The sequence below is a fragment of the Parus major genome, chromosome 2 (genome assembly GCF_001522545.3).
Source record: "Parus major isolate Abel chromosome 2, Parus_major1.1, whole genome shotgun sequence".
NCBI classification, from domain to species: Eukaryota; Metazoa; Chordata; class Aves; order Passeriformes; family Paridae; genus Parus; species Parus major.
The window spans coordinates 5,763,755-5,790,379 of NC_031769.1; the positions used below are offsets into that span (position 1 = coordinate 5,763,755).

The following is a 26,625-nucleotide window of genomic DNA, read 5'->3' on the forward strand; positions in this document are numbered from 1 at the left end:
TATATGTCTCACAATGAAGATGTTCAGTAATACCTAAAAGTTAGCCACAAAATTGACTAAAACTTAAAATAGCAAAGAAGTCTTCCTAGTTATATGGGTCAGCCTGCTGAGGGTTTACTACTTTTATTAGCTACAGAATATCATGACTACATAATCTGTATTATCTTTATAACTACTTAAATCAATTGATACAACCTCTGCTCATTTCTGTTGTTGTTTAATGAGTCTTAGTAAATGGCATATTTTTATTATATATACATTTTATAATAACAACATACTGTTGGTTCTCAGTATTTTGTCAGAAAACAAAACTTGGAATTTATTACTCTGTTCCCTGACACCATCTAATAACACACTTTCCTTACCAGAGTGTAACACATCTGTTACAAATATGTTACATACATACATGGTAACTGTTATTAAGGTGTGTGCACACAGAGAATGTAACCTTTTCAACTACACAGATGTAACTGTAGTAGCACAACTGATTTTTATAAAGGGGATTTAACATCTTGCCTGGTGAAGAGGAAGTTGTGTGGAGACCTCATTGCAACCTTCCAGTGTCTGAAGGGAGCCTACAGGGAAGCTGGAGAGGGACTTTTCATCAGCATTTGTAGTGACAGGACAAGGAGTAATGGGTACAAATTGATAGAGGGGAAGTTTAGGCTGGATATTAGGAGGAAATTCTTTACTGTGAGGGTGGTGAGATATTGGAACAGGTTGCCCAGGAAGGCTGTGGATTCCCCAGCCTTGGCAGTGCTAAAGACCAGGTTGGACAATTCCTTGAGGAAGTGTCCCAGCCCATGGCATGGGGAGCTGGGACAAGATGGTCTTTAAGATCCCTTTTAATCCTTAACATTCCATGATTCGATGAACTTCTCTTGTGCCACAACAGCACCACAAACCTGTGCAAGTTTTCATAAGTGAGTGGTTATTACCAGTCTAACAGTTACAGTTTATGTCCTTCTAGACACAAACTCTTCTCAGCGAGAAAAATAAAACATCCCCTCACAAAGTATCTTGAAAAGAGACCAGTGGATAAAAAAAAAGCCTACTGTCAAAGCAATATGAGTGCTATCCAGTTCTACGAGAAGCTACCACTTTCTTTCACTCAAGGCAACTTCAAATCATTAATCTTCTGTACAATTCCACTGACTTTAACTCAGCGGGTTAGAGCTGATCTAATAACACCAAGGCTGTGGGTTTGATCCCTGTATGGACCATTCACTTCAGACTTCATCACCCCTGTGGGTCCCTCAGAACTCACGATATTCTGTGATTCTGTGACCTCTGTTGTGCCTGATGGAGGATACTGCATCTGGAGATGTTTGCACAAACCTATCAAAGCTTACACTTCCAGCAATGGAGATTCACAGTTCTAAGAGTATCACAGGGCCTGAAGCCCAAAAGATGGGAAAAAGCATCGTGGAACCCACTGCTGTTTCCTCTGGCCGTACATCGCACTGTCCATTGTGACAAGTGCCCGCCTGGCTCCCGTGTCCCCACACCCCGGGTTCCATCAGAACCCACTGCTGTTGTGCCCCCGGCCCAGCCACTCCGGACCCTTCACCTCAAGGACAGCAGCTCTCACCTTGCTCCTGGGGAGGAGCTCAGGGAGCAGCTGGCTGGATCCCCAAGCATCCCCCGGAGACTGTGCCCATCCCATGGGGTGCAGGTGGGTGCCCGGGGCTGCTGCAGGGCAATCCCAGCTCAGTGGGATGCTTTGGTGCCTCCACTCTCCCAGAGTGTCAGAGCTGTGCCCAGTGCCTTTCCTCCTTGTCTTTAGGAAAAATCAATGCTGCTTTCTTTATTAATCTGCATTTATTAGCCAAACATCCTGACAATTCTCTGCCCCTTCCATCAACAGTTTGGGTTTCAAGCCTTATTTCTCTACTTGGTTTATGCCACACAAAAGGTAAATTGTCTGTAGAGGATGACATTTCAGTTACAAAAACTCTGTTTGCATTAAAAGTGGCTCTTAGGAAAGAACCCTGACTGTTTACTCAAATTAGTTTTGAGATAGTCCTTTTAAACTCTTACCAAAAATGTGTCACTGCATGAAAATGAGCAGATGCACAATTGTATCTAAACTGCAGTTTAACAGCAATTTTTTTTCACATACTAGTGTCTTGGGCCCTTGATGGATCTATTTCATGGACAAAAACTTGCAGTACACAGCCCCAGCAAAACTTTATACTTTACCTGATAGCCACACATTTTTCAAATTTTTGCCTCATTATGAGACAATACTGTTAAAAGTTCATTAAGTTTTAAAATTTAGTTTACCGTGCATTTTAAGAGTTTGCTCAGCTGTCATTAACAAAATTATTATTTCTGTAGTTTATTTCATTTTACAGAACAGCAGAAATCCTGAATGAATCAGAGTAAGGCATTCATGTCTCCAGTCTCCCTATTCCAAGTGTTGCTGACCCATATTTTTTTGACTCTGCACCCAGGCCTGAATACTTTTAACATATTATTTGAAAGGCAACAATAAGCACAAAAGTATGAAAGCTTAACAAATACTCTCCTCCCATCCCACTGCCCCAAGAAACATCAGCAAGAATGTAACTGAAAGTTAAGGAAGAGAGAGTGGAGGGGGAAAGACACAAAATACACAGGAAAAAAGAAAAATATTTCCCAGGAACTCCTGGCATGGGGATGCTTCCACAACAGCATGCCTTTAAGAATTAGGATTGCTACATAAACCAGTATTACCCAGCTTTTTCTGCACTTGGCTGTGTTCAACGAGGGTTTGTACTTCACTGTTTTTTTTGGCAAAGGTTCATATGCTCACAACCTTAAGTAAACATTAAATCCAGCTATGCAGACCTGATCGTGAACTCTTGTATGCAGGAGTTCCAGGCACTCGGCATGAAAACAACCTGAGTGACATCCCCAGCTCCAGTGCAGACCAGGCAACTCCCGACACAAGTCACCGTGCTTGGAAAAGTTACTCCTTCATTTAGCAAGATTTCAGATGCTTTGTACTTGATTTGCCTTTTTTTGCCAGCACAATGAAGGAAATGTCCTGCTTCTGCTTGACTTTTTCTTCCTTGTTGGAACAGATGGTGAAGGTTTACAAATACGTGACTGGTATTTTTTCAGTGACTCATAGCTCAGAGTCACAGGTTTCAGAAGGTGACAAGAAGCTCACCAAGATGGATGTAAGCATACTTGAAGAGCAGTATGACCATATAAAACAGAAGCAAAAACTGCAACACATTATTGTATATAAAACAGGTATGCTTATATTTGTAGAAAAAAATGCATATGTAATGTAAAGATGATTTCTTTAAATCTTTAATAACACCTAGTTTGTTCTTTTTGTCTTCAGCTTCAAGAAAGGTAGAAGTAAATTCCTTTTCTGTCATTTTGGGGTTTTATTTGTTTTGCTGAAAGGTGGTTTCACATTTATATCAATAAGCTTCATGTCAGTGAAATATTATTATGTATTTGAAACAAATTAACATATTTGAGGTAAGGTTTTACAGGCTTTATATCAGTAAAATAAAGTTCTAAACATAAATAGTAAACCTTACAGTAACCATGTTCTTCATGTCTACGGTAAGTGTATTTGTGCAATGTTTTCTGTTAATATTTCTGCTCTCTTGAATGCTTCCATCAGAACCAGTAATTCTGGGTCACCTTTCCCTTTTTCCCATCTCTATCTGTGTAAAGAAAGACTACAGGAAGCAACAGCAAATATCAAGTAACAAGCACAAGTTGGGGTTTTGTTAAGAAATAACTTTAATTAAAAGTCATAGTGGGTAACTAAGATACAAGCTTTGAGCAAAAGGTACTGTTTTGGAAGTATTTTCAGTGCATATTGCTTGGAAAGTGTATAAATAGAAAAACAAGTAAGAATATGTACCACTCATCTACCTGCCATGTCAAATTTATATTTATATAAATATAGAAAGATTTTATATAAGAAACATACAATTATTTTAAAGTTGTTGGTTAGACTACTGCTGACAATACTACACTGATACATCAGCTTTCCAAGTTAAAGTGATATTGAGAATATTAAGAAAACTTAATTAAGTTGTCTTCTGAATTTAATTTTAATATAAAACCCATGCTTCATTCACCTCTCACATTAGTATTTAGCTCAACAAATGTAGAACTTAGGTTATTTAATTCTTTACATTTTCCTCTACGTTTTTCAACAGTTCTAGAATTTGTCTGTGTCAGACTTCATGATCAAAACAATCAGAAAAAAACCAAGTAATTATGAACTATACAACAGATTTGCTTCTTCAGTATTCTTTCATCCAAATGTTTTGAAATTCTCATGCTGAAAGAATTAAAATCTCTGTGAGGAAGAAAAAAAAATATATATACAAGCTTATTTTATCAGATATCGAAAAACAACTAACTTGAAGACAAAACAGCCCATCTAATCAGTTATAGGAAAAATATGTTAGTTAAAGAAAGGGAGCAGAAGCCTTTATTTAGATTAATTCAAATGAAGTTTCAGATATAATGAATGTAATCAGAGCAGATTTTTTGCAAGGCCATTTGAAGATTAAAATATGTAAGAAAGTAGAACTGCACAGTTTCTGGGGAGTTTAAAATGTAGTAAGGTTAAAAATCCATATATGAATATTTTTATACATGTGCACATTCCCCAAAACATTCACAAAATCACATACCCTGCTGCACTGAACTTCTATCTTCAAACTATCTGTGTTGAAAGAATTCATGTCACTGTTAGAAGCAGTTGGAATTTGGGTAATTTTTGTTATGCTGCGTATTCAAGGTCCTAAAAGTTTATCTTACACATTCCTTTGGAAGCTGGGAAAACCTATTACATGGCTCAGCACTTTGCACCTGTTACATGCAACAGTTTTCAGGAATATGTGGAGCAGAAATGAACATTGCCATATCAGGACTGCCCTACATTACCCTGAAATTCCAGGTAGTTCCAAAAGGCAGTCCATGTATGTATCAGTGTTTTGTACTGACAGCAAATTGTTTCCTTACCTAGAGAGAAAAATTATGGCTGTGCTGGGAAAGGGGTGCCAACAACAGCACCACCACAAACTCCACACACACACACAAACCTCAAAGGCCAGACACACAAACCCTGATGGAAGGAGAGCACCTTCAGTCCCCCATGGTATTAAAAGTCCCTGCCAAAGGTCGTTGTTTTTACCAGTAAAACCTTGCTTTGCTCCTGCCTGGCAGAGCAGCTGTCCTTCCATGGAACCACAGGGATTTTGAGCACAGTAGGTTTGTTGCACCACAGTTGGAACAGTAATTCCAAGTTTTCCAGAGGACTTTTAGCTTTGTATGTCACTTCCTGTCTGCAGGAGTCATGAAATCATGGACCTTTAGACAGAACTTAAGACCCTCTAACTTCTCTATTTTTTTGACAGAGGGGTTAGTAAAGAAGAAATCACCTGAAAATAACTCTGTTCTGTTTCTTCCCCAATACACACAGCCACATTCATGCTTCTGCCCACTCCTGATTATTTGAGAACAAAGACCATGACAAGATTTGAAAGGCACCAGTTAGGGAATAATACAGCAATGTATTCATTACTTATTGGCTAAGAAGCTGAAAAACAGTATTTACTTTAGGAATTAAGTGGGAGTATTCAGCACATGCAGTCACAAAAGAATAAATACTGGGGCAGAAATCTCTTCCAAGTATTTCCCAAGCTAACTTGAGATAAGATTAACTTTTGCCACTCCAGAAACCTTAAAAGTATCTATTAATGATGACAGCATATGGCCAGATGGTAAACAACTCTGCAACAAGTCAAAATAATACACAATTTACATGGAGAAAAAAGAAAAACAGAAAAACAGAAAGAAAGGTCTGTATAATTGCAGCTTTCTTGAGAAGGTTGGACAGTGCTGGAGGTGTGTTAATTCAACACCCAGTGGTTCAGGACTATCGCATTTCTATCCAAGGTCATTGCTCAATTTTGTGTGCTGCACCTGTAGCCAAGCAAGGAATTAAATCAACCTTGAACTAAAAACCAGTGCACACTATTCAAATTGGACTAGATTTGTCACTCTGAACTTTCTGATCAGCTCAAGACAGAACATAGTTATTCTGATGACTAGTTCATAAGTTTCTAGATGTTCTGATGTTGCCTATCAATGTCAGTCCAGCCAAGAGCACAGTTAACATCACAAGAACATGCAAAGGTGCTTCACCTCAGTCTCTCAGTTCCATTCTCTGTTGGTTTTTCTCTCATATACAGAGAATACGTCCTGGTTTTCACAGTTTGGTGTTACACTGTGCTGTTCTGCAGAACACACAGGGCTCTGATTTGCACTCTTTTTGTAGCCAGCCAAGCTCAGCTTTATTTCTTGGATGAGGTCCAGTCATAGCTTTGATTCTCACTGTTGCATGGTAGAGAATTGTGTGTTCTTATCTCTCTGAGTGGTGTCACCCTAAGAAATTCTGTTAACACACCTCACTGTACAGACAGATGCACAAACACACCTGTATCTCAAAGCTCTGCACGTGCCTCGGTCTCCTTTCTCCCGGTCAGGCAGCACAAGAACTAATATGGCCTGACATGGTTCTCCCTCCCAGCCATGCTGCAAAACAGCTGTTATCAGATCAACCCTTCATGGCCAAGGAGCAGAAAAAGCTCTGTGATATTATGCTGAGGTTGCTGTTTCGGCAGTGGGAGCCAAAGGCAGCAGTGAAAGCCATTGCTTAGCAAAATCCCTGTTGTACAGGTTCATCTACTGCCAGTAAATCAGCTGGGTCTGACATCTCCTAACACTTATTTGTAAAGATGACAAAAAAGGCAGCTATAAAGAAGAGGTTGTGTGCTGGGTTTTTGTGCAGGCAGCATCCTACTCACACTAGCTTCATTTCAAATTCAGGACTACAATCCTTTTAAAACAGCTGTTCAGAGACACTCAAAATATAATCAGCACTCTTCTATGTCTACTTTTCTCCCTTTAATGTATTTCAGAACTTACACTGCAACAGACAGTCACTGTAAGTCAATCCTGTAAATAAAGCCAGCATTCTGCACAACCCCTGCTTTAAACTGTATTTGTATCAACTGAAGTATATTTCATTAGTGCCAATGGATTATCTTACGTGTAATAGATCAGTTTCTGTTCATTTTCAAGACACAGAAAACCAGTCATGTCCACAATTTGATGACTGCTACATGTAATTAAAGTAGCATTAGCATTTCTGTCCCTAATATCAAACATTTTTAAAAGTAACTTTCATAGTGCTTTAGAAATAAAGTTATAGAAGAATAAAAAAAAAGGAAAGCAGAATCTCTCCAACTGTTACAGCTACTCTATACCTTTCACAGAGGAAGCAGATTCCTCTAAATTATCAGTCAGGCAACACTAGTGTGACAAGCTACTTACACAATTTATACTGACTGGAATAGTAAAATTGCAATAAAATATTAAAATACAAGCCTGTAATGTTCATGATCCCTCATTAAGAAAAAGAAGACATTCACAACTTGTTTCATCTGGAAATAGTCACAATATTATTTAGCTGTGAATACAAACTTCAAACAATATCAAACAGAACATTTTTGTCTTTCAAATTACAGCACTTGCCAACACACTGAGCTAGTCCCTACTCACCTTAAGAAGTTTTGCTTACAAGCAATTAATTACTGAAAGTCAATTCTCAATCTGTGCTGCTCATGAGTCTTAGACTACCAGTTAGATCAATATTGGCTTGATGAATTTCCATTTTGACTAAAACTAGGATACCATTTATGCCCTCAGAACTGCAAAAGCAAGCATAAAGTAGCTCTACTCCTTAACCTGGCATCAAAAGAACCTGTACTACTCTCAGCCACTGAAAAAAAGAGCACAGCTAAAACCCATGTTAAAGCTTTTCAGATGAGTTTATGCTGCAGAAATCATACCCTTGATTTTTCCACCATAGTAACACGCACAAATGTATTTCTCCTGCAGGTGGACATGAATGTGTTCTGCCAGAATCAATGGTCAACCCTGTTCTAATTAATAAGAAAGTTAAAAGATCGAAGTCATATAGAGGAGATGTTCCTGTCAGAAAGGTTACACTGGACACAATCAACAGTGGCAACTCAGAAGACGACTTGCTATGGCGCATCCACCTGGGAACTCACTGCCTGGGGCAGGCCCCTGGACAAGGAGATTCCTGGGATCTTTCCCATGGCAACACCACACCATGGAGTTTTGACAACCAGAGACTGATTTCAATGGGAAATGGCACACCACAGACCATGGAATCAGCAGGAGCAAGTGAACTGTCTCAGCTCAGGCAATTGGGAAGCTCAAGTGTGTTGAACAGTCTCAGCAAAGAGAACAGCTGCAACATTTCAAGCTCCTGCCAAAAGCCTCCTCTGAAATCAGCCACTGCAGCACTTTGGGCACATCAGCAGATTGCTGCTATAAAATGCACACCAGCCTGCAACAAACTGAACTTTTACCCTTTCCCAAACAGGAAAGGGCCCAGAATTTCTGAAGCAGCAAGGAGGCTTGGTTTATATGTCTCACAATGAAGATGTTCAGTAATACCTAAAAGTCAGTCAGAAACTTGACTAAAGCTTAAAATAGCAAAATAGTCTTTCTAGTTACACAGATCAACCTGCTGAGGATCTACTACTTTTATTAACCACAGAAGATTTTGACAATATAATCTTCAATCTCTTCATAATTGTCAACATATTATTTCATTATTCACTTTCAAGATATTCAAAATAATTTCTGATGTATTTTTTAAGTCAATTAATAAAATCTCTGCTCATTTCTATTGTTGTAATGAGACTTAGTAAATATAATTCCTTTCTGATACATAAATTATATCATAGTATATTTTTGGTTCCCATCTATTTTCACTGTTTCATTGGAAAACTAATGAGGTCTCCCCTTCTGCAAGATCTTTAGAGGGAGGAAATCTCTCTTACAGGTGCTTTTCAATGACAAACAGGATCTACATGTCACCCACTTCTGGCTGTAAGTGTTCAGGCAGGTCTCTTTTCCAAATGTAGGCTTCACAAAAATCAGAGATAGGAAATGTCTCCCCATTGCAAATGGGTAGCCATGGGACATATCATATCAGTAACTGGGTTTTTTCTTCACAGTTCAGTATTTAAAGAATAATTAGGAAGGAAAAAAAAAAAAAAGGAAAAAAAAAAGATAAAGCATAGATATACCTAGTAGATATAACAAGGAAAAATACCAGATAACAATTAGTCCATATGAAACAAGAAATTACCTGATAGGAAATACTTCAAAAACTTCATTATCCTTTGATTGATTTAGTTATCTTAATTAAACACGGACCTTGAAAACATTGGTTTTAAAGTCAGTGCAGGTTTATGCATGGACTAAGTAACTAACTCCTTTTTAAAATCTCATACAAACACTTTGTCCTTTCCTCAGGCTTCTCTAGCATATTACTGTACTTTGTACTGACTGGAACTAATTTAGAAAAGGCATTTTGCCTTTGGAGGATCTTTCAATTAAATTTCCAAGGACATTATGAAAAAGCATTTTCAGTAAGTTTTCATTTGTTAGTGGAGTAGTTTCAGTTATGAGAAAAGTTGCTACACTAAGATTTCATGAGACTGGAATATTACACACACACAATTGTCTAATGAGAAAATTATAGGTTTTTTCCTAAAAAACTGCTAAAGCAGCTGTAGTGGGAATGAAACAGAAAAATAAGAAAAAAAGCCTAAAACTTCGAATACTAGAAAGTCCCACTTCTCAAGGGCACCTGATCTGCAAAACCTTTCCTGTTAACTTCATGTTTAGCCATCATGGGCAGGAGCTTTCATCACTGTTACCACAAATGTAGCCAAGTTTCAAGCACTGAACTCAAGACTGCCATAAAGCAAGTTTGCTCTGAATTTATCAGTAGGGAAGCCTGATGTGATTTATGCACATGGGGGACCATGGAATCCTAAAATTCTAGTTCAGTGTCTTGTTCACAAGCCCATGATCCCTCTCAGGTTCCTATTTCCAAAGATGGAAACAGGACCCTCATGGTAGTTTGCTTGACTTCCTAAGGAAAATGTTAGGACATTCCTTCAGGTCCATCCATTCTAGAATAAATCACGCTTCTGAGCAATTATTTCAGTCACACATAAATAAAATAGAGTAAAATAGAATGAAATCCCATTGCTGCTGGGACAGCATGCTGCTGGTCATATGAAGGAATTAGCCCACATGAGTCCTAACTGGGGTTATCCATTAAAAGTTTATGTCTTTTACAGGCATCAAAAACATTCCAGGAACAAGCCCCAACCCCCTGAGGACCTCAAAAACAAAACACAGTGTTGAGCAGCCCATGTTGAACAGCCAAATCCCTGAAGCCTCGTACCCTGCTCCCATTCCAGGACATTTTGGGGACTAGAAGTGACACTGGAGTACTGCCTCAGCCTGAGGTGGTTTTTAGCACCAGGTTTTTCAACACCCCTCAGGTATTCTTCCAGCCCAGTCTGTGAACCCAGGTTAATTTCTGACAGCCCCACAACCAGGCAAGACTCTGCCCATCCCTGCTGATGGGGAAATACAAACTCCTAAATCTCAAACTGCTAAATCTCAACTGCAACACTGCCTTCAAAAAATACAGAAAAAACCCCCAACCTGCACATTTCTGACTCATATGCACAGAGGTGACAGATGAGGGGTGGCTGCAGAGCACTCAGCCTCTCCTGTCCCTCAGACAGCCTTGGGGATCCCCACCACGTCCCAGGAATGAGCTATCAGATACTCTGAAGCCAGAAGCTCCTGATGTTGTCACAGAAATGGATTCATTAACTGGTGTGCAACAAGCCAATTATATACTTGAGAGACACATTATTTTTTTTCTGAGTTGTAAAAACCTGAGGGCTGGTGGTCTCCCACAAATCAAGCACACCCACTATCAAAACATTTTACTACTTATACATTTTAGCAAACAAAGACATTATTGTTTATCTGCTACAAGTTAGGTAGTTCTTTTCTTAATTAGTATTCTATCTTCTACTGGTTAATGATTCTCTTGCTTCTTATGCTAATAAGCACTTTCTCATCTTTTGAGTCTGTGGGTTTCCTGGGAAAGTATTTGTGACACATCCCTGCCAGAATTACCTTTTACCCAGTTGGAGCTGATTTCAACACTGTTATTGAGTTGGTTTTATTTGTTTCTTCCTTATCTTGGGAGTTCTGCCCAATGTCCTTGCAGCCTGTAAATTCTGCATTCTTTGTGTTCACTACCAGTAGTAGCTCCTTCTTCCCAAGCTGTTAACCTTCCCCAAGGTCTGAGATCATTGAAAGATTTTGAGCCCTAAACCTTAACGTGGCAATTCTAATAACAATTAATTTATTTTTCTAAAGAGTAGACATCACTTAGAACTTGTAAATTGCTGTTTCATGGGTTGTGTCTCACAGAACCACAGAATGAATGGGTCAGGTTGGAAGGGGCCACAGTGATCATCTGGTCCAGTGTCCCAGCTCAAGAAGGGTGATCCCAGAGCACATGGCACAGGATTGTGTCCCGATGGTTCTGGAATATATCCAGTGAGGAAGACTCCACACCCTCTCTGTTCTACTGCTTGGTCACTGCTCAGGGAAGAAGCTTTTCCTGGCGTTCAGATGGAATTTCCTGTGCATCAGTTTCTGCCCGTTGGCTCTTGTGCTACTGCTGGGCACCACCAAGAAGAGCCTGGTCCATGCTCTTGGCATCCCTCTTTAGGCACTGACACACATGGATGGGGTAAACCTCCTCAGGGACAGGACATGGCCTCAAGCCGTGCCAGGGGAGCTTCCACTGGATATTTGGAGGAATTTCTTCATGGAAAGGAAGATCAGACACTGGAACGGGCAGCCCAGGGAGGTGGTGGAGTCACCGTCCCTGGAGATATTTAAGGAAAGACGGGACACGTCACTCAGCGCCATGGTCTGGTTGACTTGGTGGTGTTCCATCATACGTCAGACTCGATGACCTCACAGCTCTTTTCCAGCCTAACTGACGCTGTGATTCTGTGATTCCTTTCTTTTTCACTAGGCTTGAAAGCACGCAGAGACCAAACCCCACACAACGCCCCGACCGAAACGAATTCTGACCCACGGCGCGTCGGGCAGCGGGCCCGGCCCGGCCCGGCCAGGCCCCTCACAGCCAGGGCAGGGCGCGGACATGGCGGGCGGGGCGCGGCTTCACGCACGTCACGCCCATCTCCCTGGGCCTTCCGGGCTGCCGTAGGAGCCGCTCCCGACCCTCTCCCTCAGGGACCGCGGGCCTTCCCTTCCTCCCTCCCGGGAAGCAGCTCAGGAAGCAGCTGCGTCGGCCCCCGAGCTTCCCCCGGCGGCGGCTGTGCCGAGCCCGCGGGGCGCAGGTGGGTGCCCGGGGCCGGGGCCGTGCTGACACCGCCGCGGTGACAGCGGGGGATGGCGGTGCCGGCGCTGCCCTGGCACGGGGGGCGCTGGATGTGCTCCTGGGGAGGGATGAGGATGCCCGGGCACCCCGGGCTCGCAGGGATGGGGCTGCGGTCCCTGTGGGTTTGCTCATGGCGCTGCTTCAGTGCTTCCCCTCCGTCAGCCGCGGAGAAATGTGTCAGAGCTGTGCTTGCCTCCTTTTTGGGGAAAATTGATGTGTCCTGCTTTGTTATCCAACCATTCTGACAATCCCCTCTTCCTTCCATCAACAATTTGCCTTTTGAACCTGGTTGCTGCATTTTATGTCACGCTTCTTAATTCTTCACTTCTTTTATTTCACGTATAAGGCAAACTGGCCTTAGAGGATGACATTTTATTTACAAACGCTGAGTCTTGCACTCAGAGGATTTCTGGGGAAATACCCCTGTTGTTTACTCAAATGAGTTTTGAGACAGTCCCTTTAAACTCATACCGAAAGTGAAATTGCGTCAGGAACTCTTGTGGTGTTTTATGGCTCGTGGAAGAGGAAGTCACAAATGTTTTTGCTATGCATTCTAATGCAATTTAGTGATAGTGTGATGGAATTTATTATAAGTGTTAGAAATGTTACATATAAAATCATAGGTTTTGTGTTTCTTAAAGTAAAAGTTTACTTTTTAAATACAGGGTTTTTAAGAATAATTGGAGACTACAGCGGTGTTCTCTGTTTTGAGACCTTAATTAGAAATCACAAACTTACCAAGCTATAATATTGATAAACAAATGAATGACCAGTTTATAAATGTCACCCTTATTTACAATTCTTACGCTTAAGCATAGATTGCAGTTTTACATTTTATCTGGGTGACCCAAAACCAAGAGTAAGTTTTCTTGTAAATGTTAAGTAGAATTATGGCCATAAAATGGTTCTTCAGCATAACTTAAAAGTGGGAAAATGGTGGTTACAGTCTATTCATGAGAATTCCCTGGTGTGTTTTGGGAAAGGGGGAAAGCTCCATTAATAGCTACAGTGCAGTGTTTTGAAAATTGAGTGGTTTTGTCACTTTTAGCTTTGTAAATGCCATTGTTTGCCTTGGCTCTGAAATAATAGCAGCGGCATCCCAGCAGGAAAAAGAATGTGTGTTTGTCTCTGCTAGTTTTGACAGACACTGTGCAAATTACAGCAATCCAGCTGGAAGGGTTGTTAAACCATCCACTTGCCCAGGTCATCCCTCTGACTCCTGTTTAGAGGATACTGTTGTCAGTGCAGCTTCCAAGGAATTCTTTGTAGCTCAATAAAGCAGGGCTTGAGGTAAGACTGACCAGTAAACTTAACACATATTGAATATTTGCCTACTTTTTTCCCCCCTCAGATAGTGTGTTCTGGGCCAGGAGCAGTTTTTGAAACTGGGGGAACTCTTCCCTTTTCTCCTGAGAGCTGTGTGCCAATAAACAAGAGTCAAAGATGGAAACCACTCTGAAAGAAAAGTGAAGCTGATTAATTGAATTTCATGGCCACCTTAGGGCATGTATGCCAACATTTTAAATGCTTTTCTGTTTAATTTAAAGGACATTTTCCATATGATTCACAGTGTTTAAGAGCCACAACTCTGCCATGCTTTATCATGCACCTAGAGTTTGTTTTTTCTGTTGTGATCTCTGCACCCACCTTTCCTTGTCCTCTGTGTGCCTTCCCTGCTTTTTGGGGTGTTTGGGTTTGTTTCCCAGGGGCATGCAGATTAATTCAGAGTTTCCTGCTTTGTCTGAGCTGAATCAGAAGTGGTGGATTGAGCAGCTGCATCCAGAGCAGGGCAGAACAACTGAATTGTCAATTTTGATGTATTGATGCTTTCTGCAATCCCAGTTCACATGAGGGGATAGGAAGAGGTTTAATTTGTCTTGAGATGGTGGGGGCCTTGTAAGTAATCCCTACTCCAACCCAAATTTTACCCTCTTAATTTTTTCCCCCATCTTTTCTCATAGTTTGGCCTCAGTTTCCTCTCCTCACCAAAATGCATGGAATGCATTTAATACTCATTTATTGGAAAATTCTAAAATGCCACTTAGACTTCTTGAAAAGCAGAATATCTTGCTACAGGAAAGCTATATTAAAGGATTGTTTATTTTTCTCTCTTTTCCCTTCCAATTGTGCTTTTATTTTAAAAGAATGGCACAAAAGAAGTATTTGATAGCAAAACTGACAAGCTGCTTAAGAGAGGACAAAATTCAGCTATGGAAACCACCATATACAAATGAAAAAAAAGAAGCTGGTGAAGAGATGAAGGTAAATATTTTCTCTGAGTTGATGTCATACATCTTCCATGTCTTACTGCTGGTGCATTTTCCCAGTTTTTCTTCTCATTTTCTCAGGAGCTTGTGCAAAAATATTCATCCAAGCTGAATATCAATGAGAATGATACAGAGAATATGCTTGAAGAAATACGGTGTAAAGCAATTGAGCGTGGGACAGGAAATGAGAATTTTAAAGTAACTGGGATTGCGAGACTTGATATTTATCTGCCTCGTAGAAAAGTGAGTAACACTGCAGAAAACTCTGCATAAGTAGCTTTATTTTGAGGTTTGAGTTCTAGATCTGTGTCTGTGCAGATATTTTCACCACAACTTTTTCAGGTGTTTTGTATGAGTGATCTGTGTCAGGTATATAAATAATGGAGAGGGGAGAATTATATATTTTAATTTCCCATGTATATGGGAATATCATGGCAAAGGAGTACAGTATTGAGGAGGATTTAATGGCAAATAATCTTTCCATTAAGAAAATTTAATTAGATTTAAGTGCTCATTTCAATTTGATTCCTTATGATGTAACTGCTTGTATTAGCAGTAGAGAACAGATGTATTCTTTCAGCTGTAGAATACCTAAAGTTGATTCAGCATATTAATGTCACTTGAACTTGGAAATGAGAAGCAGGATTTTCTTTTGTGATGGCAGTCACCTGTTCCCTTCCTCGATTCATAGAATTACAGAGTCACAGAATCATTAAGGTAGGAAAAGACCTCCAAGATCATCAAGTCCAGTCTTCACCAACCACCACCTTGTGAACTGAACCCTGGCACTCAGTGCCTCTTCCAGTTGTTTCTTAAACACTCCCAGGAGTGGAGATTCTACCACCTCCCTGGGAAGCCCATTCCAAAGCTCAGCCTTCTAGAGCAAGCTCCTAAAAGCTTCTCCAACAGAGAACTGAATTAAGTTTTGCCCCTTTAAAGTCAGGTTTCAACTTCTATTTTCACGCATAAAATACTCCTGTAGGGAAAAATAATTACCTGGGCTAAAGGGTAGAGAGTTTTAAGTGATTGTCATGCAGTTGAAACAACCAAGTAGTTTCATAATTCTACTTTATAATGCTGCTGGGCAAATAGGGGAATGAATTAATTTAAAAGTCCAGTTTATCTAATCTGGGACCAGAGACACTAATAGGAATTAATCATAATTTAGCCAGTCACAGGTGAGTGGCATAATTGCAAAGCACAGTTAAGATTGGAGGTGTATAATTAAATTAATTTAAATTGTTTGCTTCTGAATTTAGATTTATTTAATTCTGAATATTCTGCTGTTATAATGCTTGTTTTTAGCAGTTTAGCAAATACAGAACTGGATATTACTACTATATATGTCCAGCCATAACCTTCTAAATATGATTGCTATTTGGAAAAGAAATATTATTGTAGAACAGTTAATTAAGAAAATGTCCTGATATCATGCTTTTGCATTCCTCTTTCTTCTCCCCACCCAATATAATTACTACAGAGCAGGAAAATCCCTCTGGAAACGAGTCTGTTCATCACAGGCAAAGAGCTCAGATCCCAGTAAGTGCAATCACCATTTGTGCTTCTCTCATGAGACACCACCCTGTCATACAGCATTTTAAGAAAATGCAAAAAAACCCCTTTATTTGTTTGATTTAAACTTTTTCTTAGCATGTATTCTCTGAACAGGATGTCCAGTGTCCCTGTAGGACAGTTCTTCATGGGAACAGCTGTGGTTTAACAGATGGAAAACAGGAAAAAGATAGTTCTGTGTAAATTCCCAGCAAGTATTAGAGTTCCAAATCTGTAACCAGGGAGATCCTCTGAACAGTGAACATTACCTTCTTTTTCTTATGTGTTTTTAAAACTAAAAAAATCAGATTTTCTGTCTGCTTTGTTTTTTTCCCTTTTTCTGTCCCAGGTTTTCTCTATATAGTACATAAGGCTCTCTGATCATCTTGTTTTACTTCTAAGCAATCATTTGTAGCAAAAATGTTAAGCCATTTATAAGCACTAGGTTTTAGGTTTTATTGCTATTGTAGCAATATTGTATAAACTTGCAAATTTGTGTTCATGGGTGAAATTATTTATTTCACAGGATAGCACAGGAATATGCATTACAAGAAAATGCTGTCAAAATAATCATAAATAAGAAGCAGCTTGATCTGGGTACGTATTTCTAGTTAAAGATACTTTTATGATAATTTTCTAGTTTTCTGTTTCTCAGAAGAAAAATTGCCTTGCAACTCCATTAATTTCAGAAATTTCAAAAAAAACAGCTGTTATATTTGTCAGATTCTGCTTTACAGGAAATGTATTAAATTATAATAATCCAAATTCTTAAATAGAATTACATCAGTTAAAGAAATACTGTAATGAATGTATAAAAACCTCTTTTCTGGTGTTGAAACACTGAAAATGTATATTTAAGAGAAACTCTAATTTTCTTCAAAAACCTTATTGTGTAATAGCACTTCCAAACACTTCTTGTAATGCTTTGCCATGCTCAACCTGTCAGACATGTGGGAAATGATAACAGCTTTTTCTTTGCTGATGGCCCTGGGATATATCAGAGTTAGAACCATGGAACTGACAGAAGGCCCTCGGATTCACTTCCTTTGTCCTGTACTCTTGTGGTGTATGATTCTGGACATGTTCTTATTGCAGTTTTTGCCTGAAGATCAATAAACTGAAATATAAATAAAGGTATTTTTTTAATGTTTTGAAGAAAAAAAAAAACAAAACCAAAAAACAAGGAAAGAAACATACCAGTCACTTCAAAAGCACTCTTAATACACAAGTCTGATTTTAAATTTTGCTGACTGTGTCAGTAGTTTTTAGGGGCTTTGACTGAGTTCTCAAGTCTTGCAATTTCAGTAGTTCCAGTAGTTGAATTGTATTAATCACACTCTGTTATGCAGGTAAAACCCTTGAAGACCAGGGTGTCACACACAATGCAAAAGTGATGGTCCTTCAACTGGAACAGAGTGATGAGGAAACCAAAAGAAAAGTTCAGGAGGAAGAGCTTCAGTGTAAGAAAGAGAAAGAAATAAATGATAAGATGCAAAGAACTAAGAAGGGTTTGGAAATTCTAGCAGAGAGAGGTAAGTGGGCTCGTTGGGTTGGGGGGGATGTGGATGTTCATTTAACCTTTGTGCATCAAAAATTACATTCTCAGGCCTTTCAACACGGAAGAGTGCCTATACCATGGCTGAATTTCAGTTCACACTTTTCTAGGTTTCTGCCTACTAGGAAACTGCATTTTAAGTTGGCTAAAACTTTTTTTTTCCCCACCCTTTTTACACAACTAGAATGCTACAAAAAAACTTTGGCACTTTGCAAAGGATATAATATGAATCAGTTGTTTAATTGGCACTTGGCAGTTAAGAGACTGATGACTTGTGAGAAGCTTTAGATTTATTGTAGACAAAAGCACAGTGGCATAATGTGTTTTAAGTCATTAAACATTTTTTTTTGGTAGTTTAGCTATGGTTGTGTGTAACCATGGTTTCATTGTGCAGAGCAGCTCATTTGTCACTGTCATCTGCAACATGGCTGTGGTGCTCTCATTCCCTTGGATGTTGATTCCTGGCAACTGTGGATTAATTTAAAAGGATATAGTTAATTTAACAGTAATGATTCTTCAAAATGAGGTTGTGTTTGTGAGCTGCAGTGCTTGATGGTGAGTTTAAATCACTTCTCTATTCCATTGTTTCACAAATCCACAAGCAAGGAACTGAGAAGCTGGGCAGGTAACGAATTCCTGCCAAATGCAGAAACACCCAAACAAAGCTTCAAGGCTGGTGACTGCTGGTTTCTTACCACAATATCAGGTTTTGAACTCATGACAGAAGTGTTTGCTTCTTTTGGACTTACAAGCTGGTTTAGACCCCAGATTTTGAATCCTGACTTGGGTCTCTATGGTTTTTGCCACTGTCAGTTACAACCAATGCCAGAGTAAAGAGCAGAGTCTGTAATGGGCTCCCAGGCTGGAGACTATGTCAGAGGTGTAGTAAGGGTTTAACAATCCTTTTGTTTCACCTGAGAGAAACCGCAGGACAGAAGCTTTTCATCTCAACAAACTCTTCCTGAACTGTCTTTTGTCTACAAGAAAATCACCTTTTCATTGTAAATTGAGTGTAAGTGAAAACAAAATTGATTGATAAGAAGCATTAAAGGTGTGGGGAATGAAAATACAGAGCTGTATTTTTTTCCAGGTTTATCAGCTGTGCTCAGTTGTATTTTTTAAATATTCTATACTTTAGATAAATCATTTCAAATGCTATGTTGTGTAAAGTGTAGCTGTTTCATCGTCTGCAAAAAAAACTTTATAATTCATGGAACTTCTAATATTGTGTCTACATTTCTGCATGCACAAGGCCTTTTCCACAGTTCCTCATGTTTACCTAGCCAGAGCCACCAACTGGTTGGTCCAGGAAAACACACATGCAGCCTTTATATGTAATTCTTGATTTTTTTTGTTGTTGTTTGCTGTTTTGTTTAACAGCATGCTAAAATAATCTTATGGCAGCAGAGTTGCTCTGTTGAAGGTGGTGTTTAAATTTTAAATGTTTTAATATCTTTCAGAGGAGTACTTGGATCCAGACTCTGTCCCATACCTAGATATAGCTAATCAAACTGGAAGGTCAATTCAGATTCCTCCTCAAGCTAAAAAGGTAGGTGAAGGCATCTCACAGTGCCACTGAGATGACTCTTTAAAGCTTGATCTGTGAAACATTTAAAATATGGGATTGAAATACAGCCAGACTTTCTGGGAATGTAACCCTGGGCCCACTAGTGTTAAATATAAATAATTTTGAAATACAATTAAAGTAGAACTCTATAGTGAGGAATATTTCAGTCATCTGGAGATAACCTCCAGATTCCTGATCTAATTGCAGGTCTAATTTTGCACTAACCCTTGTGTGATCCATATCTTACTTTGGGTTTTAAGACAGGCTTTAATTTTGTTGATCTCAGTGCCTATTATAAATTCCGAATGTCCTAGAAAAGCATGAAAGGTAAATTGTTTCTTTAGGCCTTTTTTCCATTTGGAAACTTGATGAGTCACTCTAAATTTGACTCTGTTAAAGTAGTTTATAGGTATTTTTCACTGTGTCTCCTTTCAAACTAACATTTATTCATCATTCAAGAAAGTTCCACATTCTTAAGTGAAAATGCCTTTGGTTGGGTGCAAGTATTGAGTTGCAGGATGACACACCTGATGTTGACCACTGAAACAGAAGAATAGTGACAGGTGCTGCCTTTCAGGATTACTGAATTTTCTGAAATAAATAAAATTTTTACAAATACCTGGAATTATACCCAATAACAAAATGTGGAGAAATGAGCCAGTGTGTTCCAACTGCTGTTCCAGCCTCTCCTGAGGCCTACTGTGATTTCTGCATTACCTGAAGTCTCTGGGTGATGGGAATGTCCACTGTCCACTCTCACAGTGCATGCTGTTCTGATGAAGTGCTGAACATCATAATTCACTTAAAGAGTTGAAGCATCCAGTGTTCAAGTGAATGAGATTTCATCAGTATTGATCAAGGATCAGAGGATATATTGCAGATTGTTTATATCCAGAATTATTATTACATTTTCATTTGTTGTACTGCAGGAGTTTTCCTGATACATTCAAAACTTAATTTTCAGTTCTAAGGTTTTTCAGGAGGTGAATTTTTAGGTTTTGCTGGATAACTGTGATAGCAAAGTGAAACAAGTTTGTTGCTGTTAGGAAGTGCAGCACCCAGAAAAATGCTGAGCTTTATATAATTTACCATTAAAAATTTCTCTGGTGTTGCATACTTAAAGTAAGCTTGGTGCAGCATTTCATGTGCCAGGAATTTCATGTGCCACCCATTGCTTTTAACCAGACAATATCTGGCATTATCAGATGGGAGAAAAGTGTGAAGCAGTGTGAAATAGCACTGGTCTTACAGAACTGATACAGTGGTATTTTTCTAGGAAGAACAAGGACTCTGATGGATTACCTGGATATTTTCCTTTTAGCTCTTTGATTTGGGGAGGTGCAGTCAAAAGTCTCAATCTGTTTTTCTAGGCGCTTGTGCTGGCAATGGGTTACCATGAGAAGGGCAGAGCATTAATGAAGAAGAAAGAATATGAGATAGCACTGCCATATTTGTTGGATGCTGATAAACACTTCTGGTAAGAACATCTTGAGTCCTTGTGTCTGTCTTTACTGTCAGCCCATAAAGGAACAGCACAACCTCTACCTGTGCATATAAATCAGGGCCAGTTTTGCCTGGGGTTGCTTCACACCCCCTCTTGCAGATGGGAAACAGCAGATAAAGCTCTGACTTGCAGTGACAGGTGGCTTCATGCAGAACAGCTGAAACAGATACTGCCACTGGGCAAGTTCATCTTTCATAACAACATAAACAGAAACTGTCAATATTTATGTACAAGGTTATAAATTGAATTAGCTTGAGAGACAGTTATGGATATTCATTTGCAGCTGCTCCTGTGAAGTAATAATTTCTTGTAAAAGGTGGAGCAGATAGTTGAGGTCAGTAACCATACCAGGGCATCTGCAAGTAAATTAGTTTCTTATCAGCTGTCAAATTGTTGTCTTGAGATCCCAAAAGTAATACTGTCCCTGTCTGTTTCTCATCTGTGCGGGTGTGCAAGGAGACTGGCACAATACTCAGCATGTTCATGTGCACTGAGGCAATTTCTCAGTCCTTCCAAAGATTACACAGGGTTTAATTCCATTATGCTTTTAGAGATGCCATATTAAACAGTAGCCACAGCTCATTTTGTTACTGTAATGCTTTAAGATGTAGCACTGGCATGAGTCCTGTGTGTTAGTGAATGGAATGGGAGATCAGCATTTGATTCCTGTTCCTCTGGCATCAGTTTTCTGCTTCAGATACAAAGAGTGTGCTTTCTCCAACATGAGTGTGCACGCTTCTAGTGTTTTATGAATGCTAAAAGGGGGGGGGGGGGGGGGGGGGGGGGGGAGGGGGCGGGGGAGGGTGCAAAATAAACAACCTTTTCCCAGAAAAAAAAAAAGCAATTTAATTGTTTTGTTTTCCAGTGAGTGTAGCACGGAGCTGCTGAACACAGTTGATAATTATGCAGTACTGCAGCTGGATATAGTGTGGTGCTACTTCCGTCTGGAGCAGCTGGACTGCCTGGATGATGCAGAGAAAAAGCTGTCCACAGCACAGAGATGTTTCCAGAGGTGCTATGGGGAGAACCACGAAAGGCTTATTGACATCAAAGTATGCTGGGCTTGGCTTAATTTGGGTGGGATTTTTTCCTACATGTTCAAGTATTGCAAGACTGGCTTTTAGAAGCTTAAAGTTTTCCTGTGTATCGTTAGCCTGTCATCTGGTCCTGTAATTGTCAGCGCAGGGAAAACATTGGGCCTGGCAAAAAGGTTATGGCAAACCCGTGTTTATATGCACAGACAGTATGAAGGGTTTAGGTGTGGTGCTTTATCTGCACACTGAGTGTCACAAGGCCCTGACTGTGTCTTCTCTAGAGTGTTCTGTTGATAATGAACTGGTGTTCTGCTACATGCTTCTATCTACATGGTCCCCCCTCCATCTTTAAACAATTCCTTAGGGAAGCTATGGTCGTGAGAAGGTTTTATTTCTACGGCTTTACCTCCTTCAAGGGATTGGGCACTACCACAGTGGCAGAGAAAAGGAGGCTGCAGAGTACATTCAGAAGGTAAGACACCTTTAGGTAAAACTCTGGAATCCTTCACCCCAGCCCCTCAGTTTGGGTTCCATTTTGCACCTGTTCCTTGCTTACTCAGAGAAACGGGGGGAGGCATTTTTTGTTTGTATTTTAAAAGTGTAAGTGTCATTTTGTTCTTTCCATATCCAGGCATCCTCTTTGTACGGAGAGCTATCCATAGATCCTGATAAAGTGGATCGCCTGTCACTCCTGGGATTCTCGGAACAGGAAGCTCGCCTTGCCCTGCGAGCATGCCATGGGAATGTGGAGCATGCTGCCAATCTAATCACCAACAGGAGAGAGGTGAGGGCAGTGAAAGCATTAAATCACGGATCACGTGAGTTGGGGTGTCCATGAGATGTGTGCTGTGTGGCCAGAGAAGTGTGGTGCTAAATTAAGGACTTGGATTACCCCGCTCTGGCACTGTTGGTGTAGCTGACAGTTGGACGTGTTGGCACAAGTTTGAAACCAAAACTTAATGCATTAACAAGGGAAGCTCTGTCTCAAAACAGATGGGACGAGAGCACCAAGGACCTGTGGTTGTACTAGAGAGGTACATGGGAAGGCTTTGCACTACTGTTTGCTACTCAGCAGTGATCTGTATGGGAATAAACCACCAGGACCAAGCTGTCAATCCCAGGATTGGCTGCCCTCTATTGTGGCTTTGTACTTGGAAGATCCAGGAGGGAAAAAGGATTTTTTTTGTTTTGTGCTAGAGTGAGTGAAGACAATGCTGTCCAGATCTGAAGTGATGTTTGGTAAGCTGAGGAGGCACTTCTAGACTTCACACAGTGAAGTGTGGACAGAAAAGCCAACTGGCTGAGGGAAGGCTGAACAGAACTCCCTGGCTCCCTGCCCTGTTCTAACTGTCTGTCCTTGGCAAGTTTTGTCTGTGGGCCCATCTGCCAAACGGGTTTGTCACTTACCACACAGGGCCTGGAATAGCTGTGATGGCACCAGAGCCGATCTGCAGAGCGGAAGTGTGGCGACAGGGCTGGCTCATGGAAATGCAGCTTTATTTAGGAACGAGTGTCTGGCAGCACAGTCTGTATTTACAAAAAAAAAACAAAACCTTTTCCTCAAGAGATTCAAACGAAGCAAAAAAAATCCAAGAAACCCTACATGCACAGGCTGTGTGTTAAAGCATTCCCATGCACAGTGAGCTTTGCAGTGTCTGTACTCTTGCAGGAAAAGGCACAGATCAGGAGGGAGGAGAGAGCTAAAAGGCGGCGGCGGCTGGAAGACATCAATACCCTGAAAAGTATGGGCTACTCAGAGAGAGCTGCTCAAGTAGCTCTTCAAAAGACACAAGGAAACCTGGATCAAGCCTTTAAGGTAAGTGATTTGTCGGTAGAAGTAGTGTTGTACAAAAGAAATTTGATTGTTTTATTGTTTAGCAGATTCTTATTCTCTGTAGTCTACATTTTTTAGTTCATAGCTACCTCTTCTGAACTGTAATGACTGAACTTGCATTTCCTGACCCAATAAATCAGATGTCACTTAAGTTGGCTGGTATCAACCATGATATCAACCATTGGGCTGCATAAAGAACCGTGTTGAGGACTGTTGTAGCTTTGTTGCTCTATTCTGTTTTCTTACAGTTTATTCTTGACAATCCTGAGTTACTCTTGGAAGATGACGATGATGATTCTGTGGCCATGGACCAGTTTCAGGTTTCCCAAGAAAGTATTGAACAAGTAAGCTAGACCACTTGCTTTCTTATGAGTTGGTTGTCTTATTTCTGAGTTGTGCTTGCAAAGACAGCAGATTTTCCTTAAGTAAAGCTGTACAAATATTCTTTGACCCATGTCACTGAGGCCATCACACTCCAGGGTCCAGCATCCACTCTTTGTGGTGAAGTCACCTGGGCTAACATGTAATTTGTAATTTGTATACTTCCTGCCCATTGCACCAACCTGCCATGTGTGGATGTGGAGGGAAAGTGGGTGCACTGTAATGCTCTATCCCAAAAAAGACAGCAAATGAGAAATTTATTCAAGTCTCTAAACTCTGCAGTGCACAAGGGAAGGAGTTGGAATGTATTTCTCATGACAGGCTGACAAGCTTGCCAGTAGTTAAAGTGGCTGTGTAATTGATGTCAGGCCAGAAAACTGTATTGCCTAGGAAAAGTAAACAGCACATGTTGGATACACTGGAGTGGTTTGAAGTTTCCTTTTGAAAACAGAAAAATAATTGGTCTGGTACTAGACATGAGGCTCTTGATCCTGCTCAACATCCCCATGCATTTAATAGGTCACTGCCCTGTTGTTAACTGTTCCAGTAAACCAGAGTCAGAGTCCTGGAATTCCTGGCATGCAGTGCTTTTCTCTGTGTGAGAGAATGACTGTCAGATGCAGAGTCAGATTCCTGTCAGACCCTGGTGTCAGATGAGCTTGTATTTCCCCAGATTTTCTGTACTTACCTTTTTCCTCCTCCTGCAGCTGACGTACATGGGTTTCAGCCGTGAGTCGGCAGAGCAAGCTTTAAAGATCTTCAAAGGGAACATCCACGTGGCTTCCCAAACCCTTGCTCATTATGGGGGAGTTCTTCCCCCTTCACTGCTGCTCTCCTCAGAAGGGTCCAGTCCATCAGAGGAATCTGCTTCTTCCAAGGACCTGCTCACAGAGTCTGCAGGTGAGAATGTTGCATCCAGCAGGGCAGGAAGGGGAGGCAAGGCAAGGCAAGGCTGTTCTGGCTTTTGTAGGGAATAGTTAAGCAATTTCTGCTGAAATAGTGGCACAGGGCTCCAGTGATACCCCAGGCTGTTTTTATTGGGAACACAGTTACAGGAAGGCAGCTGTTGTTCCCTGCAGTGGCAGCCACGAAGGGACCAGCTGCAGGCAGGTGCAGCCCAGGAGAAAAGGTGACTCAGAGTGTCCTGGGCAGGGCTAAGGAGTTTATTCCAGATCTGTGCTCTGCAGGTGGCTGATCTGCCTCTGATACTCCTTCATCGTGTCCCTTACAGGATAGAACCATAATCCATAACTTTCCACTTAACAGAGAAACTTGCACATATTGTTTCTCTTGTTATTTGTCAGAGCTGTAGTGATCCCTGCTGTATAATTAAAGTCTTTCCTGCACCATGTTTAAATAATAAGGAAAAAGGGCCATCCTGCCCTGTCCTTTGCAGAGTAATTTTAAGAGGTGGTTGTGCAGGAGGGGGCTGGCAGAGCAGCCATGCTGGTGAAACAGGGAGAGCATCAACTTTTCAGTGATGAATTCACTGTTGCTGCTTTTTATTGGAAGGTTCCTCTAGTTCACCAACAGATGAAGACATGGAGACTGATGCAGTCAATGAAATCCTAGAGGATATTCCTGAACATGAAGAGGATTATCTGGATTTAACACTTGAGGAAGAAGAACAGATAATTCATGAATACTTATCCTATATACAAGTACCGCAGCACTAAATCCCATTAAATCTACTTCAGTTATATATATTTACCTTGTCAAATTGAGTTTGGATTATAAATGCACCTTCAGCTTATCTCTTACTAAGGGCCTTGAATTCCGTTAAACTATAGTTGGAATTCTTAATTCCTGCTTATTTGTAACTCTGCTTAAAGCCTATGATTGTGATACATTGTAATTTATTGTCATAGAAAAATAGAAACATTTATTTTCAGAAGAAAATTTAATAGAACTAAACTATATTTTTATTGTGAAAAATGTTAACTCACTTAGTAAAGAAGCATTTCTATACCATTTTAAAATACCAGCTTTAAAATAAAAACATGAGTTTGTAAATGAGAAACCTTAGCTCGTGAGGCTGTAGAGGTATATCAGCTTTCCAACTTTTCTTCTGAAAGATTTCTAAGAGACATTAATGTATCTGTTTTGCATGGGTTTATACCGTGTTCTGCTTGTCCCTTTCTGCAGGTGTTACACAGGCAATAAAGGTAACTCTGTGCTGCTTCTGCCTTCGGTGAGAGACCTCTGTGCTTTGTTTAAAAAGTGGGAACTACCTGGCAGGGCCTTGTCCTGGGACTGGGGGAGAGATGTGCTGGAATTTCCTTTTATAGCTAAATAGCCACTTTCCCTAAGCAGCTCTGTTTAACCTCTGTAGGTGTGTGGCTTAAGGCTGATGGCTTTCCACGGGATTCCAGGATTTTCTGCAGTCAGCTGTTGAACAGAGCTTGGTTCAGGCGCTGTCTCAGTAGTGGTGTCCAGCTCCAGCGTTCTGAAGAAGCATTTGGGGGTTTCTGTGGGGTTTTTTAACATCCCTTTTCCTGCCGTGTAAGCACTCCTCTGTACCGGGAACAGACATTCCTCTGCCTGGCACCCTGGCTTGGACGTGGT

General features: G+C 40.5%; 2 protein-coding genes across 3 annotated transcripts; both read left to right on the top strand.

Moving 5' to 3' along the window:
• Nucleotides 1-2,795: 2,795 nt before the first annotated feature.
• On the top strand, nt 2,796-8,755 carry C2H9orf152 (chromosome 2 C9orf152 homolog). Its single transcript, XM_015618475.2, has 2 exons — nt 2,796-3,243; nt 7,933-8,755. Exons 1-2 carry the CDS (start codon nt 3,018-3,020, stop codon nt 8,502-8,504), a joined length of 798 nt encoding a protein of 265 aa, XP_015473961.2. The 5' UTR covers nt 2,796-3,017; the 3' UTR covers nt 8,505-8,755.
• Nucleotides 8,756-12,167: 3,412 nt separating this feature from the next.
• Nucleotides 12,168-26,247, top strand: NUB1 (negative regulator of ubiquitin like proteins 1). 2 transcript variants are annotated; one of them, XM_015618469.2, is made up of 15 exons: nt 12,168-12,326; nt 14,512-14,629; nt 14,716-14,877; nt 16,115-16,173; nt 16,712-16,782; nt 17,535-17,717; nt 19,201-19,289; nt 20,678-20,784; nt 21,677-21,863; nt 22,210-22,317; nt 22,477-22,629; nt 23,515-23,661; nt 23,928-24,023; nt 24,768-24,960; nt 25,573-26,247. In XM_015618469.2, the coding sequence occupies exons 2-15, from the start codon at nt 14,513-14,515 to the stop codon at nt 25,734-25,736; spliced, it is 1,836 nt and encodes a 611-aa protein (XP_015473955.1). In that variant the 5' UTR covers nt 12,168-12,326; nt 14,512; the 3' UTR covers nt 25,737-26,247. The 2 variants fall into 2 exon arrangements, with proteins under 2 accessions (XP_015473955.1, XP_015473956.1); XM_015618470.2 differs by lacking the exon at nt 12,168-12,326 and adding an exon at nt 13,527-13,657.
• The last annotated feature ends 378 nt before the right edge of the window (nt 26,248-26,625 follow it).